General features: G+C 40.2%; 1 protein-coding gene across 2 annotated transcripts; it reads right to left on the reverse strand.

The window, feature by feature from the left end:
• Positions 1–9,861: 9,861 nt before the first annotated feature.
• On the reverse strand, positions 9,862–11,539 carry LOC145102589 (mitochondrial pyruvate carrier 1-like). Of its 2 annotated transcripts, none has more exons than XM_079040019.1 (5): positions 11,438–11,539; positions 10,705–10,809; positions 10,576–10,630; positions 10,216–10,344; positions 9,862–10,130 (listed from the first exon to the last, which is right to left on the reverse strand). In XM_079040019.1, exons 2-5 carry the CDS (start codon positions 10,795–10,797, stop codon positions 10,063–10,065), a joined length of 345 nt encoding a protein of 114 aa, XP_078896145.1. In that variant the 5' UTR covers positions 10,798–10,809; positions 11,438–11,539; the 3' UTR covers positions 9,862–10,062. The 2 variants fall into 2 exon arrangements, with proteins under 2 accessions (XP_078896145.1, XP_078896146.1); XM_079040020.1 differs by having other exon boundaries at positions 10,209–10,344.
• Positions 11,540–17,191: the final 5,652 nt, after the last annotated feature.

A 17,191-nucleotide genomic window follows, 5' to 3' on the forward strand; every position in this document is an offset into this window, starting at 1 on the left:
CTAGATCTGAGGTTGCTATCTCAGATCCATGCTTGTTTTGGTTTAGAATCCCGTAAAGTATCAGCCATTGGGTGGATTTTGGAGCCTCTTGGTCTTGAACCCTAGTTCATGGTTTATTTTGCTTAGATCTCCATCTTTGCACGTAAAGTTTGTAACTTTACGTGGGGAATAGGCTTGGGAAGGGTAGATCTACAGTTTGGAGTCCATGCATGACTCGAAAGTCCTCTGCATGTAAGTAGATCTTAATGGACTCGGCGAGTAGCCTGAAGATGAGGAGGAACTCGACGTGTGGGATGAACAGCTCGTCGAGTCGGATGATGATGGGCATGAACTCGGCGAGTTGGATGAAGATTGCCTTGTACTCGGCGAGTCTGTTCTTAGACTCGGCGAGTCAGGTCGCGTAGTCCCAAACCCTTCGAGTTAAGACTCGAATCAGCGAGTCGAGCAAGGAATCAGTGAGTTGGACAGGACAGGATTCGGGAATCAGTAGACTCGGCGAGTCAAGTCGTGATTGGAAGGACTTTGAGCATAGGGACTCGGCGAGTCAGTAAGTGAACTCGGCGAGTAGGGTTGACCTGGAAGGTTGACTTTGACCAGGACTTTGACTTTGGCAAGAGTTGATTTGGTTGACCTTTAAAGGTCGGTTAATCTAAGTGTTATGTTGATTTTGGTAGCTCGGGGAGCTAGTGGAGCAGCAGTTCGGAGTCAGTGGTCAGGTAGCGGTCAAAGGGATTAGCAGCAGCAGTTCATCAGTATCAGGTGAGTTTCCCTTTGTGTGAATGGGTCTACGGCCACAATGCTGGCCCATGTAGTTATGAGTAGAAGACCTGGGGGTAAGCCCTAGGCACAGTATGCTAGTATGATATTCGGACGAGGTCCAATGATAGAGGGCGGGTTCCCAAGAGATGGTTTATGTGATAGTTTATACTTGTTGTCTGTGTGATACTTGTATGTGACTGGTAGGGAGGTGAGTGTGGGCGAGGTCTCGTATCTCACCAATAGCAGAGTGTGGATGGTGTTCCACATCTCAGTAGCAGCAGCCCAGGGGCGAGGCCCAAGTTAGGAAAGGAGTGAGAGTGGGTTGGGCCCGTATCTCAGTATCAGCAGGAGTATGGACGAGGTTCCATGACTCATCAGTAGCAGGACACGGGCGGGGCCCAGAGATAGGCGAGGCCTTAGAGCAAGAGCTGTTAGCATACGTTTAGCTTATGTGATGTTATGTGATATGTGTATGTGCTATTATATGTTAGTGGGCGGGGCCCTGTGATAAGCGAGGCCTAAGTGAAACAGATCCGTATCCGAGCGGGGCCTGGAGCGGCGGGGCCATTGTACCGGGCAAGGCCTGAAGAAGGGGGCGAGGCCCCGGATAGCGGGCGTGGCCCAGTATGTGGTTATGCATGGTATGTGGTAAAGTGGGGAACTCACTAAGCTTCATGCTTACGGTTTTCAGTTTTGTTTTCAGGTACTTCCGGTAGCGGAGGGAGGAGCTCGGGGTGATCGCATGGCACACACCATAGATTAGTCAGCCTGGGAATGTTTACTCTGATAATGAACATGTGTTTTGAAAACTTATACTCAGATTATGTTTTGGAATGATGTCTTTGCTTAAAGTAATGTTTTATTAAAAGAAATATTTGGTCTTGAATTTTGGGACGTTACAAATATAATTTTACTAAATTCCTATTGGTGCATTCTAGCACACAATAAATATAAAAAACACTTTAACCTAGCCCTATATATATATATATATATATATATATATATATATATATATATATGTATATATATATATATGGAGCTGCTCATCTAAATTAAAGTAAGACTAAATTTCATTTTCAGTCCCTTAATATATCTATTTTTTTCAAACTTGGCCCCAAAATGTTTTCATTTACATTTTTGGTCTTAAAAGGTTTTCTTTATAATTATGGTCCTTATTTGACATGTTTGTAAGAGTATAGATGTGGGCAACAAAGTGCAACACCAAGTTGTGTCACCTCACATGCTACATAGGTAAATGATGTTATAATACCAAGTAAGGAAATAGACAACAAGATTCAACACCAACTTTTTGAAAATAAATATGTTTTATTTTTGATTTTTTTTCGATATTAGTTTTTTTTTTTTTAATTTTTCGTTTCTTTTTTTACTTTTTTGGTTTTTTTTTTCTTTTTGGTTTTTTTTTGTTTTTTTAATCACTAACATGAATATATTTTTTATAAGAACATAGAATTCAAAAACAAAAAAAGACATAATATTTAAAATCTAAAATTACGATTACAATTAAAAAAACATAATTTTAAACCTAAAATCATAACTAAAATACCATTCAAATTACTCCTAAAATCCTAATTAACCCAAATATTGCTTCCTAATTTGTTCCTTCATCGCTTGTAGCACCGCTTGATCAGCAGACACCAAACCTTCCTTGCTCGTTCGAAGAATTGACAACTGATGTGCCATTAGTTCCCTCTCTTTTTGCGCATGCTTCTCCCGTGTCTGCCTTTCTAGAAACTCCAAATGACGACGTTTCAACTCATTTTTTTCTTTTATTAATGAAGTGTGCTCGTCGAATTTCGCTCTCATTTCCGTCGTATCTTTTGCTTTCGCCTCAAACTCCTCCGCATGCCTTGCAGCGCGCCTCGCTTTATCGCGTCCGGGCGGTCGTCGTGGTGGGGATATCTCCTCGATATCATCCGAGATCTCATCGGTGTCGGCGTTTTGGTTGATGTGAGTCCGTGCGTCCGACATGTCGACTGAGCTCGAATTGCGAGACTTTTTGGATTGAATCTCCGACGATGTAGGCGTTTTATTCTACCTTGGATTCGATCGCAATAACTCCCATGATTTTTCAAAGCCAAAAACATGTCCCATTTCGACCCGATATTGTTCCTTAGCAGATTTTAACAAATCAAAGTCGTTGGTTCCGCTTTGCTGTTGCACCTGAAGCCGGTTGTAAATACCGTTGAATTTGCTGTACCGCTTAGTTATTTGACCCCATTTGCTGCTCAACATGTCATTGTTGCGATACAGATTTTTCTTTAAAATAACGTGAAACTTGTCGAGCACTGCCCCCCCATAAGCTCCTTTTTTTCATTCCATTTCCGCAAAGTTCGTTGTAACATCCCAAAATTTAAGCCCAAAAATTTCATTTTTTTATTAATTAATTCATAAAACATTCATTAGGAAATATTGTATAAACACCTCATCTCAAAACCAAGTATCACATTTGACACCCACAACCATGAACAAAATTCATATCAGAGTACAATCCCAGAAAAACACCGTGCAGAAATCATATGTGAGTGTGTGTGATGTCATGCTACGCCGTCGGCTCCTTCCCCTTGGATGAAGAGGTACCTGAAAGCAAAAACTGAAACCGTAAGCACAAAGCTTTGTGAGTTCCCCCATCATACCACATACCATACAATACCATCGGTATCTTTCAACCGGTAATTGTCATCGGTATCTTTCAACCAGTAACCGTCATCAATATCTTTCAACCGATAACTGGGGACTATTCCACCCCCTACCACTAGCATACGATAGCAAGATAAAAGCATACATTCAGACATATCTGGGTACTGACCTACCCCTTGGTCCTAAGGACCACTATCAGGGAAACTAACCCTATCATGTAACATATCATACAGATATAACTCATAACCAAACGCATACCAGACCAAGATAAATTATCACAAAGACAATTATCCTCTAAATACTCCTCAATGGTGGGCTGGCATTGTGGCCTTAGACCCACCCTACTGGAAGGTAACTCACCTCGTATCTGCTGAACTGTGCGGGAATCCTCTGACTGCTGCCACTGCTGCTCCGGAAATCCACCGGCTAAAATTCCCACAAAACACTTAGTCAGAAACTGACATCTACCCTTAGGGTAAAATGACCATTTTACCCCTTGACCAAATCAAAGTCAAAGTCAAAGTTAACTTCCAGTTGACCTGACTCGCCGAGTTGACTCATCAACTCGCCGAGTCCCTATCCTTCCATCAGACCTCATTCCCGTCTCTACTTGTCGAGTTAGGCGATGACTCGACTTGTTTTCCTTCTAAATGAACACCGACTGAATCCACATCCGACTCGCCGAGTTGTATGAACAACTTGTAGAGTTCATCATCAACTGATACACATGTCCTGACTTGACTCGCCGATTTGTATAAACAACTTGTCGAGTTACTCTTCATCCTATGAACACGTTCTGTCCTTGACTCGCCGAGTTCCATGAAGATTGTCTTGGACTCGCCGAGTCCGTTCATGCACTCGCCGAGTACCATGAATTCCCATAACACTTTGCTTAGTCCAAAACGTTGGGTCACTCTTCGGGACTCCTAAAACCCTTCCACACTCAACTGGTCCTTATGACCCTCACTGATATGGGACCAAAACCCTTGGACTCGCCGAGTCTAGGAATGGATCGCCGAGTCTATCACATTCCTTACAAAGAACTTCTATTTCTGATGTACAACACTTAACCAAATGATAGATCCAAGCCCCCAAAATCGATCTAGCACGTAAAGTTACAAACTTTACATGCATGCATGGGACATTAGAGCTTAAAAGGCTCTAAAATGGTTCTTTTGTTGCATGGGGCCTTCCTTGGTGCAAAAAGCAACCTAGATCTGACTTATGGCTCATAAAATGACATGATAAAGAAGCCCAAACCCCCAACCATGTTTACAAACATGGTTGGCCACCAAAAATGGCTTATAAAAGCCCTAAATCACCTCAAAGAGGGATCTAACAAAAGAATGAGTAAGGTTCAGACTTTATACCTTCCAAAGACTACAAATGATGAATCAAACTCGAATCCTTCAGTCCCCTCCTGATTCATCTATGCTCTTCCTTCCTCCTTGAGATCAAAACTCACAAGAATCACTCAAAAGGCCTTAGATCTTCTCAAAAATAGCTAGGGTTTGCTATGAGGAGTGTTTGGGAGCATAAAGGGGGAAGGAGGCTGCGTAAGGTCTTTTAAATAAGGTGCAAACCCTTGGATTAAGGTTTTTGCCCAAACAGCGGCTACTCGCCGAGTCCGCAACTTAATCCCCGCGCCTCATCCTGCTTCTACTCGGCGAGTCAGTCCTTCGACTCGCCGAGTCCAAGGCCAAAATGCAAAAATAAATGAAGATTTAATAACAGAATTCATATCAAGAACCAGCAGCTACAAATCTCCCCCACTTATTCTAGACTTTGTCCTCGAAGTCTGCCGCTCGATCCTGAAACAGCTCGGGGTAGTGCTCCATCATCTTACTCACCGGCTCCCAAGTCCATTCCGACCCCTTCCGGTGCTGCCACTGCACCTTCACGAGTTCTACTCTTTTGTTCCTCAGATCCTTCGACTTCCGGTCAAAGATCGCCACAGGCCGCTCGATGTAATTAAGGCTGCCATCAACCTGAATGTCCTCCAAGGATACCACCGCCGCATCGTCCACTAGGCACTTCCGCAGCTGAGAAACGTGGAAGGTGCTGTGGATCTGACTGAGTTCGGCTGGAAAATCCAGCCGGTACGCCACCTTGCCCACCCGGGCTACAACCCTGAACGGTCCGATATACCTTGGGCCCAACTTGGCCCGCTTCCTAAATCGGATGACGCCCTTCCATGGCGACACTTTCAGGAGAACCATATCCCCGACCTGGAATTCCAGGTCTGATCGACGCTTATCGGTGTAACTTTTCTGCCGACTCTGAGCAGTCTGAAGCCTACTCCGGACCGGCTGAATCTTCTCTGTCGTCTTGAGCACTACTTCGGTGCTCCCCATGACTCTCTGGCCAACCTCGCCCCAACATATCGGAGTCCTGCACCTCCTCCCATATAACACCTTGAAGGGAGGACGGTCGATACTTGCATGATAGCTGTTATTATACGAGAACTCCGCCAACGGGAGGTAGGTATCCCAACTACCTCCGAAATCTAAAACGCATGCCCGCAGCATATCCTCCAGAGTTTGGATGGTCCGCTCGCTCTGGCCATCCGCCTGTAGGTGGAAAGCGGTGCTAAAATGCAGACGAGTACCCAACTCATCATGAAACCTCTTCCAAAACCTAGAAGTAAACTGCACGTCTCTGTCCGAAATCACCGAAACTGGCACTCCGTGCCGCGCCACCACCTCCCTGATATAGATATCGGCCAATTTCTCGGCCGAGATGCTCTCCTGAATCGGAATAAAATGGGCGCTCTTGGTCAATCGATCCACGATGACCCATATCGAATCCATCCCCTACGCGGTCCTGTGAAGTTTCGTGATAAAATCCATCGTAATATCCTCCCATTTCCACAGCGGGATATCCAACGGCTGCATCTTGCCGTGTGGTCTTTGATGCTCGGCCTTGACCTTCCTGCAGGTCAAGCACCACTCCATGTACCATGCCACATCCTGCTTCATGCAGGGCCACCAATAGTCCAGACGAAGATCCCTATACATCTTCGTCGCCCCGGGATGAATGGAGAATCGGGATTTATGCGCCTCCTCCATCAGGACCTGGCGCACTCCTCCATGATAAGGGACCCACACCCTACGGTGAAGAGTCAATAAACCCTGGCTATCATAGTCGAAAGAGGAAACCTGCCCCACAATTCGCTCACTCTTCCGATGTTCCTCCTTCATGGCCTCCTGCTGAGCCTCCCGGATCCGCTCCAGAAGCGGAGTCATCACTGTCATCCTTAGACAGATATCCCTGAATGGCGCTGCCTTGCGAGTAAGCGCATCGGCCACGACATTGGCCTTCCCCGGATGGTAGAGGATTTCACAATCATAATCTTTCACCACATCAAGCCACCGACGTTGATACTAACTTGGCCCTCAAACCTGGCTTTGATACTAACTTGTAACATCCCAAAATTTAAGCCCAAAAATTTCATTTTTTTATTAATTAATTCATAAAACATTCATTAGGAAATATTGTATAAACACCTCATCTCAAAACCAAGTATCACATTTGACACCCACAACCATGAACAAAATTCATATCAGAGTACAATCCCAGAAAAATACCGTGCAGAAATCATATGTGAGTGTGTGTGATGTCATGCTACGCCGTCGGCTCCTTCCCCTTGGATGAAGAGGTACCTGAAACCAAAAACTGAAACCGTAAGCACAAAGCTTAGTGAGTTCCCCCATCATACCACATACCATACAATACCATCGGTATCTTTCAACCGGTAATCGTCATCGGTATCTTTCAACCAATAACCGTCATCAATATCTTTCAACCGGTAACTGGGGACTATTCCACCCCCTACCACTAGCATATGATAGCAAGATAAAAGCATACATTCAGACATATCCGGGTACTGACCTACCCCTTGGTCCTAAGGACCACTATCAGGGAAACTATCCCTATCATGTAACATATCATACAGATATAACTCATAACCAAACACATACCAGTCCAAGATAAATTATCACAAAGACAATTATCCTCTAAATACTCCTCAATGGTGGGCCGGCATTGTGGCCTTAGACCCACCCCTACTGGAAGGTAACTCACCTCGTATCTACTGAACTGTGCGGGAATCCTTTGACTGCTGCCACTACTGCTCCGGAAATCCACCGGCTAAAATTCCCACAAAACACTTAGTCAGAAACTGACATCTACCTTTAGGGTAAAATGACCATTTTACCCCTTGACTAAATCGAAGTCAAAGTCAAAGTCAACTTCCAGTTGACCTGACTCGCCGAGTTGACTCGTCAACTCGCCGAGTCCCTATCCTTCCATCAAACCTCATTCGCGTCTCTACTCGTCGAGTTAGGCGATGACTCGACGAGTTTTCCTTCTAAATGAACACCGACTGAATCCACATCCGACTCGCCGAGTTGTATGAACAACTCGTCGAGTTCATCATCAACTGATACACATGTCCTGACTTGACTCGCCGAGTTGTATGAACAACTCTTTGAGTTACTATTCATCTTATGAACACGTTCTGTCATCGACTCGCCGAGTTGATGAACAACTCGCCGAGTTCCATGAAGATTGTCTTGGACTCGCCGAGTCCATTCATGCACTCGCCGAGTACCATGAATTCCCATAACACTTTGCTTAGTCCAGAACGTTGGGTCACTCTCCGGGACTCCTAAAACCCTTCCACACTCAACTGGTCCTTATGACCCTCACTGATATGGGACCAAAACCCTTGGACAAGCCGAGTCCAGGAATGGACTCGCCGAGTCTATCACGTTCCTTACAAAGAACTTCTATTTCTGATGTACAACACTTAACCAAATGATAGATCCAGGCCCCCAAACTCGATCTAGCACGTAAAGTTACAAAATTTACGTGCATGCATGGGACATTAGAGCTTAAAAGGCTCTAAAATGGTTCTTTTGTTGCATGGGGCCTTCCTTGGTGCAAAAAGCAACCTAGATCTGACTTGTGGCTCATAAAATGACATGATACAGAAGCCCAAACCCCCAACCATGTTTGCAAACATGGTTGGCCACCAAAAATGGCTTATAAAAGCCCTAAATCACCTCAAAGAGGGATCTAACAAAAGAATGAGCAAGGTTCAGACTTTATACCTTCCAAAGACTGCAAATGATGAACCAAACTCGAATCCTTCAGTCCCCTCCTGATTCTTCTATGCTCTTCCTTCCTCCTTGAGATCAAAACTCACAAGAATCACTCAAAAGGCCTTAGATCTTCTCAAAAACGGCTAGGGTTTGCTATGAGGAGTGTTTGGGAGCATAAAGGGGGAAGGAGGCTGCATAAGGTCGTTTAAATAGGATGCAAACCCCTGGATTAGGGTTTTTGCCCAAACAGCGGCTACTCGCCGAGTCCGGGACTCGACTCGCCGAGTCTGCAACTTAATCCTCGCGCCTCATCCCGCTTTTACTCGGCGAGTCAGTCCTTCGACTCGCTGAGTCCAAGGCCAAAATGCAAAAATAAATGAAGATTTAATAACAGAATTCATACCAAGAACCGGGTGCTACATTCGTCTTTTGAAGTAGCACACCAAGCTACCGTCAAAAGCATGTTCCTTATTCGGTGTCCACCATTGTGGAACCTCTGCACTTTCTGTTTCAATCGCTATCGATTTCCCTTTCGATTTTCCTTTCCCTTTCCCTCTCTTACTACCTCCCGCTTCCAATTAAACCAATGGTTGTGTTGTAGGTGATGGTTGGTTGGTTGGTTGTTGCATCGAAGCAAAAGTAAGGAAAAGATTTTGTTGTAAATTTGGGTTTTGACCAAATTGATTTTGTTGAAGGTAAGGTGAGTTGGGAAAATACAGTGGCGGTGAAGTGGGATTGAAAGCGGCACCTTGGTATGAGATTTGCGGTGAGCCTTGTGACGATAAAAGGTTGAAATAATTTTCATAACCCACGAATCCGAGAGGCGAGGTTGTATTTGGGTTTGATGAAAAAGGGGGGGGGGGGGGGGTGTTTGGGTTTTGCTCCATTTTTTAAAAAAAATTAAAAAAAGAAATGTGTATAAGATATAAAGAGAATGAGAGAAAGGTTTTAAAAAAATGGTTTAGAAATAGTATTTATAGTTAAAAAGATAATTTTTTGTTTGTTTGAATATTGACCGTTGCAAACGGTCATAAGCCAACAACGGTCATTTTTTTTCCCGTTTCAAGTCGTTGCGATGGTCAAGAGATTTGCTCGACGAGATGCAACGAGTTGAAGGGGGGGGGGGGGGGTGTTCCCCCGTTACGACGGCGTTTCGCCTTGCCACCTCATCCTCGTCTCTTCTCGTTGAGGCCCATACCGAATACTCTAATAGTTTTTGTGATTGTTCCAAATAGAATTACTATATTCTTTGGTCGATAATTTGGTTATAGTCGAAGTACCAAAAAAATAGTCATTTTTATTTGGAACATGAAACAAAAGTTCACAAGGACCACAAACATGAACTAAAATTGAAGAAATCAAATATAATCATGACCAAAAATGTTATTTACTCTAAAAAGAAATGATACAATAATTGAAATCGTCATCATTACAAATCAAGATATAAACCTGTAAATATTTTAACAAACCGTAAAATCCATTAGAACCAGAAGCTTTAAATTTACAGTAAAACCAAAAAATAACCACCTAAAAGTCGAAATTAAAGAAACCATCTGAAGTCAAGGTGATGGTGTGATTGGTGTCTTATCTTCCTTCTGCTGCAAATACCTTTTAGAAAAAAAAAATTAAAAAAATTAAAAAAATGTAATTAAAATGCAACTAGCATCATATTAAATGTAGCTTTACCCTTGACCTCTTGCCCATCGTGAAAGTTGAAAAAGTTGAACCGTTTCATTTGACATATGGCATCCAAGAAGAAGATAGTTGCGAGGCCGAACCATCCACGCAAATCTCATACACAAAGCCGAATATACGCACATCACTGCAATCCAAAAGTAATAACACAGTCTCAGAGCAGCTACAGTGTAAAAGTTTCAATACCAACATGGATTGAACTCCAGCCACCTAGTAGGTTACTGCGTATCTGATTTACATCTCAAAGTATTGGATGACTTATGAGTTATCCGAAGAATAACTTTTTTTTTTGCAGACAAAGTATGACTTAGTTTAGGGGTTGTTGGAACTGCTAAAAAAAGTATGGGTAAGTAGGAACCTGAAGTCATGTTGCCAGATACCATCTCCGGAGGCTTCTCAAGGTCGGCCAATGCCTGCCATACAGCCAATGATTATTCAGTTTCAAGTTTTTATAGAAATTTCTAATAAAAGTAGTGGAAAATAATACCGCAGCAACGAATCCCCAATTGGCCATAGGACCCCAGAAATGAGTAGTTTTAGGCCCAACAGGACTGTTCCAGTATGTCCTGAAGAACGACATAAATGATCCTCTCTGCAAAAGTAAAATTTCAGAGGGAAATTAGAAATTTGTTGTATTTTCATAACTCTGTTCTCTTGGAAATCTAAAACTAAAACTACCAGAAGTATGTATGAATTTCGGTAAAATTAATGTTATTATAAATCCCCTGATGAATTCCTCACAGATAAGTTTAACAAGTCAAATCGCCAATAAGATGAAAGAGCATTAGATGACAAAGCTTAAATTAATAATTGTTTTTAATTGAATCGCGGTTCCCGAGTTCGTGCATGATGCAAGAACAAAAAATTAGGAAAGAAACAAGTATGAATTTGAGTTGCTGACAGATTCCTTACCATGAGTCACGGGGTAATTGCTTTACAGATCGATCATATTCATATCTAGAACTAGTTCAAATGAAAACTAAAATTTATAGAATCATGCAGCGAAGCGTTAAGAATTCATCTGAATGTTAAGTTTCGAAGATTTTTAATCGTGAAAAAAAAATTCTTCCAAAACATGGATGAACAATTCCATGGCAAATTTGCAATTTATACAAAATCGAAATTATCAAACCTAATTTCTAATGAGAAACTACGATTGGATGTCTCGTAAAAGAAAAAGGGAGCTCAATAAACATTAATGGAGAATTGGAAATTCTAACCGTAAGAAAAAGGACGAGAATGGCAAAGAAATGGAGAGGACGGCTTTGGTAGGAAGAACCAGTGGGATATCAGAAGTACGCCTTCTCACGTATAACTATTTTATAGGGATAAATTAACACATGGTCCTAGCCTACTAGGACAATATATATCTATACGATATTTCATAAGATTTTAATTAAATTATAACTTTTTTTTATAATATACAAAGCACATATCATAATAGTCTTTTTTTATTTTTTATTTTTTTAAACAGCTATAAAAATGAAAAATACCAAAATAACAACTATTTTTACTAACCACCGTGTCTGCCAAAATCCACGTCATCTATGGACTTTTTCCCTATTTATTATTATTATTATTTTTGCCAAAATCCACGTCATCCATTGACTTTTTCCCCTATTTATTATTATTATTATTATTATTTTAATTTTTGCAAAAATGACTGTCAAATGTCTAACGGGAGGCAAGTTGGGGTAGGGGTGAGTATTTGGACCGGTGGACCCAACCGGACTGGACCGGACCGTTTTTTTGGACCCCTGACCGGTTCTTAGTTCTTGAATTCCATCAAAACCGGTTCGGTTTTTTTCCCGGTTCGGTCCGGTTTTGACCGGGTTTAGAACCGGTTGGATCTGATTTAAAATTTTGTAATCTGTGAAAATTTTTAAACAACCATAGCTCATTCGTTTTAAGTCAGATTGACATGCGGTTTTTCCAACGTTTAATTCACAGTTTGTAGATGAATTTATACTATAATTTTGTTGATTTATGTATTATATTCAATGAGTTATAGTCTTTCAAAGTTGAGCTATCAAAGCTGAAATATTTAAGCTTTTCAGCAAGATTTTAAAAATTTTGTAATCTGTGAAAAATTTTTAACAACCATAACTCATTCATTTTAAGTCGGATTGACAAACAGTATTTTCCAACGTTTAATTTACAGTTTGTAGACGAACTTAGACTATAATTTTGTTGATTTTGGTATTATATTCAATGAGTTACTGTCTTTCAATGTTGAGCTATCAAAGCAGCAAAATTTTTAAAATTTTGTAATCTATGAAGTTTTTTAAACAACCATAACTCATTCGCTTTAAGTCAGATTGACACACGGTTTTTTCAACATTTAATTTACAATTTGTAGATGAACTTAGAGTATAATTTTGTTGATTTTGGTATTATATTCAATGAGTTACTGTCTTTCAAAGTTGAGCTATCAAAGCTGAAATACTTCAGCTTTTCAGCAAGATTTTTAAAATTTTGTAATCTGTGAAATTTTTTAAACAACCATAACTCATTCGTTTTAAGTCGGATTGACATGTAGTTTTTTTCCAACATTTAATTTCCAGTTTGTGGATGAATTTAGACTATAATTTTGTTGTTTTTGGTGTTATATTCAACGAGTTACAATCCTTCAAAGTTGAGCTATCAAAGCTGAAATATTTCAGCTTTTTAGCTATTATTTTAGACTATAATTCTGAATTTTATGTATATTTGACAAATAAATCATAAGAAAGGGATCTAGGTAGAGTACCGGAAAATTATGAATTTTAAATTGTAACTATTGTGACATGTTCATAGATGGCTTGTATGTTGAACGATGGATTCGACTTGGGTGCTTGCCTGAGAACACAATTACAAAAGAATCGTTAAAAAATAACCAGGTCTTCTCCCAGGACGTCACTCCGACGATCAAGTTAGTTTTCTAAGAGAGAGAGAGAGAAAAAATCTGGGGGTAATTTTCACAAGAGAGAAGATGGATCCCTTCCTTGAGGTGGAAGAGATCCTTTTGTACCTGTTACTAACAGATCGTGGGGACCGTGCCTCGTGAGCATAAAACGTGGCCTCCTCTTACTGGGAGAGCTATTCACGCTAACTAACTATCAGGTGACGTTAGTTCTGGGCGTCACCCGAGCTATTTGTTGCCTTAACATTGGTTGTGAGTGAATGAGAAGATTACATGGAATGTTCTTACCATGTGATGAGAATTGAGTTGCTGCCCTGGCCTTGGCTCGCTTAGGCCAAAAACGGGTCTTAGCTAAGGTAGTAACGTTTCTGTTACATTTTCCGTTACATTTAATGTGTTCGTTAGGTAACGTTAACAAGTCCCTTAGATCAGTAGGCCTCTGCGTTCGTGACGTAGCAGAGTTGTTATGCTCTACTCACAGATACGTGGTGGGATGCTATTGATAGCCTATGCTGATGGCAGGGCGAAATTGCCGTTGATCGGCGGTTTCATCATAAAGACGGTTTGTTGCCCCTTTCTTTGTATTTAAATCTCTGTCTTCCCTGAAAAATCTTCCCCACCTGCTACCTTACTTTCTTTATGCTTCTTTTCGAAATAAAACTTTTCGTTTTTTCCTCCAAATCCTTCCATGGCTACTCCGCGCACTTTGGGAAGGAATCTTACTGCTAAAGAGTGAAAATCTTTTCAATTCCGATTCGGGTTTATTCATGAACATGGGGTGCATATCCCTTTGCCCGATGCTTCTTTGTACAATCCTCCTGAGGGTAAAGTTGGGATCCCAATCACCCTGTTTGAGGCAGGTTTGTGCTTGCCTACCACTGATTTCTTCAACTTGATCATCTGGGAGTACGAGTTTTCAGTAAGAGAGTTGACCCCTATCGCTATCAACAAGATAGTGGTCTTTGAACTCCTTTTCCGCGCCCTAGGCCACTTGCCGACCGTTCCCGCTTTCAAGCACTTCTTTAACACCTCCACCCAGTCGGGGACTTAAACTTTTTCCCACCGACGGAGGAGTCCCTATTCTTATCCAAGATAAGAAGTCAAAGAAGAACTGGAAAGAGAAATTCTTATGGGTGAACAACGATCTCGTGGTACTTAGTTATTTGAGGACTAAGGTGTACGTCGATCGTGTTGGATTAGGTGTCTAAGCCCAAAACTATAATTGGTATATAACTGATCCAATAGTAGCATTGTCCATTTGGGTTGTGTTCACCAGAGCAATTTGATAGGAAGGATATTTGAGAAAGAGGTTATTTGTTATTTATTAATATACTATAAGAATAATATATTAATTGAGAAATCATATTATTTAATTGGTATTGATCAAGAATTAATTTGGAATTAATTTAGTGATCAAAAGAGACTGATTGAATTAACAGGGGTTGATTATGTAAATTAGTGATACATATAGTTTGGGCTAATGATCCATGGTTGATTAGTGATGGACTAAGCTTATGTGAGAGTCCATGAAGTGTTAGTCCAAATGAATTAGTAGATCAAAAGCCTAAGTGAATGGATTAGGGTTTACAAATGACCCTTGGAATTCTACACTATATATGTAACCCCTAAGCCCCTAAAATCGACACACAAGAGTATTTTAAGAAGAAGCTATCCGATTTTGGTGCCTCCTAAACCTCTCTCATAATCCATAATTTGTTCTTTATGTTTTGTGACACATTTGAGGTGCTAAGCTCTTGTAAGGACAAGTTCTACAAGCTACAACAAAGAGGTAATCATCTTACTTGTTTTTATGTTTCAATTTTCAAAGTTGTATGCTAGTTAGGCTTCATGCTTTGGAAAATTGAAATTGCATGTATAACTAGAGAAAACTTAGATCCAAGCATCTAGGGTTGTATGTGCACCATTGAAATGTTATAGTGCTCAAAACCCATCAGTGGTATCAGAGACTAAGGTGTTTTCTGTTATATTGATGCATTGGTAATTGTTCAAAGCAAGGATATCGTCTTTTTGGGAATCTGCCTAATGACCATGACGTGGTTATAGTTACCACGACGTGGTGACTGTTCAGTGGACAAATTTTCAGGTTTTTGGCCAAGTTTTGGATTAGAATCATTACCACAAACTGTTTTGACTAATAAAAAATCATTTTTTATGATAAGGTAATGATTATCTTCATCCAAATTAAAAGATAATTGTCAAAATTTTAAGATAATTGCTAGTTGATATGATAAGCTAATTATTTGTATTATTTAATTTGAAATTATCTTGCTATATGAGTTAAATTAGATCAAATTGGTAAATGATAAAAAATATGTGATTATTTTACTTGTTTAAAATTTGATCTAAATGACTTTGAAGAGTTACAAAACTTGCCATCAAGTTTTGGAATTCAAAAGGTCTTGAAGAGTTACAAAACTTGCCATCAAGTTTTGGAATCCAAGAGGTTTTGAAGAGTTTCAAAACTTGCCCTCAAGTTTTGGAATTTAAAAGGTCTCATTTATGAAACATTAAAATTCTAAAATTCAAGAGTTTTTGAAGAGTTTCAAACTTTCCCTCAAGTTTTGGAATTTGAAAAGTCTCATTTATAAAACATTAAATTCTAAACCCTAGAATTTTAAAATGTTAAAATTCAACCTTTATACTATTATAATATTAAAGGATTAATACTTATATATATATATATATATATATATATATATATATATATATATATATGTGTGTGTGTGTGTGTGTGTGTGTGTGTGTATAACACAAGTCAGTCTGATCGTTAGTAAGTCTCATTCACGAAGCTGGTCTATAAGGGGGTATAAGGAAATTGCCTATAAAATGGTGATTGAATGTGTGTCCATTCTCACCCACCGCTTCCTTGACTGGTGGAGGGTCGTTAGTCGAACAGGTAGGATAGGAGATTAATTCTCGTTATAGGAGATTAATTCTCGTTAATAAGTATAATGATATTATAAAGTAACTAAACTCTTATAAATTCCCAATCTTAGTTACTTTAGGAAAAAATGTGGAATTGATGCTATTCCATGAAATTGCACTCTGCCCATTGCCGAGTCATTAGTGGAGCGTGTGTGGTTAACTAACACACTAACTTGGACTAGAAAGGGTGGCAAAGGGTAGCTTGCTGTTTGCCATATATCAATGGAGCGTGTGTGGTTAACCGACACATTGATTAGGTGATAAATGACATCAAGAGTACCAAGCACATTTGCATGGTTATTCATACCTTGTTTATGATCCTCGGTATCCCACTCATAAGCTTGAAGGGCATAATCAAGATTTAAACATGTCATTGAAAAGTTCAATGAATCTCAAAAGAATCTAGGAATTTCAATTCATTTAAAACTTAATCCTCAATTCCGTTTTTCATGGTGGAAATTGGTAAATCGTCATTTACCTACCTTCAAATATTTTGCAATTAGATTGCAACATCCCTCTTCCGAATTGTAGATATTGTGTTGGGTCATAGTCTTAATATTTCATTTTGGTGTTATATTAAGGATCCTTATCTAATCTAAACTTTGTCTTTCTTTTCAGATGTCTACTTCAAACACTGCTTCAAACCCAAACTCTTCCGGCTCTTTATCCCTCATGAATATATGTGGGAGGGTCATTTTTGATGGATCGAATTTCAATGATTGGATTCGAAACATCCGCACGGCCATTCGATACGAGGAAAAAGTGTATGTCTTTGACAAAGAGATTAAGGAGATTGATGAATCCATTTCCACTCCTGAACAGATAGCTGAGTATAAGGCCCATGAGAAGGACGCGCTAAAGGTGTTGTGCATCATGCTAGCCATTATGACTCCTGAGCTTCAGATGTTATATGAGGACTTTTGGCCATTCAAGATGCACCAAGACTTGATGGAAAGATACCATCAAAGTGCTCGACAAGAAATGTATGAAATCATTTCCTCCATGATAACAACAAAAGTGAAGGATGGAGATTCCATCACCCACTTATAAAAGATGCAAAGATATGTGGACCTCTTGTTGAAATTGAATGTCAATTTTGATGAAGAGTTGGCTATCGACATTATCC

The sequence above is a fragment of the Lactuca serriola genome, chromosome 4 (genome assembly GCF_051521515.1).
Source record: "Lactuca serriola cultivar US96UC23 chromosome 4, Lser_US96UC23_V15, whole genome shotgun sequence".
In the NCBI taxonomy this organism is placed as follows: Eukaryota; Viridiplantae; Streptophyta; class Magnoliopsida; order Asterales; family Asteraceae; genus Lactuca; species Lactuca serriola.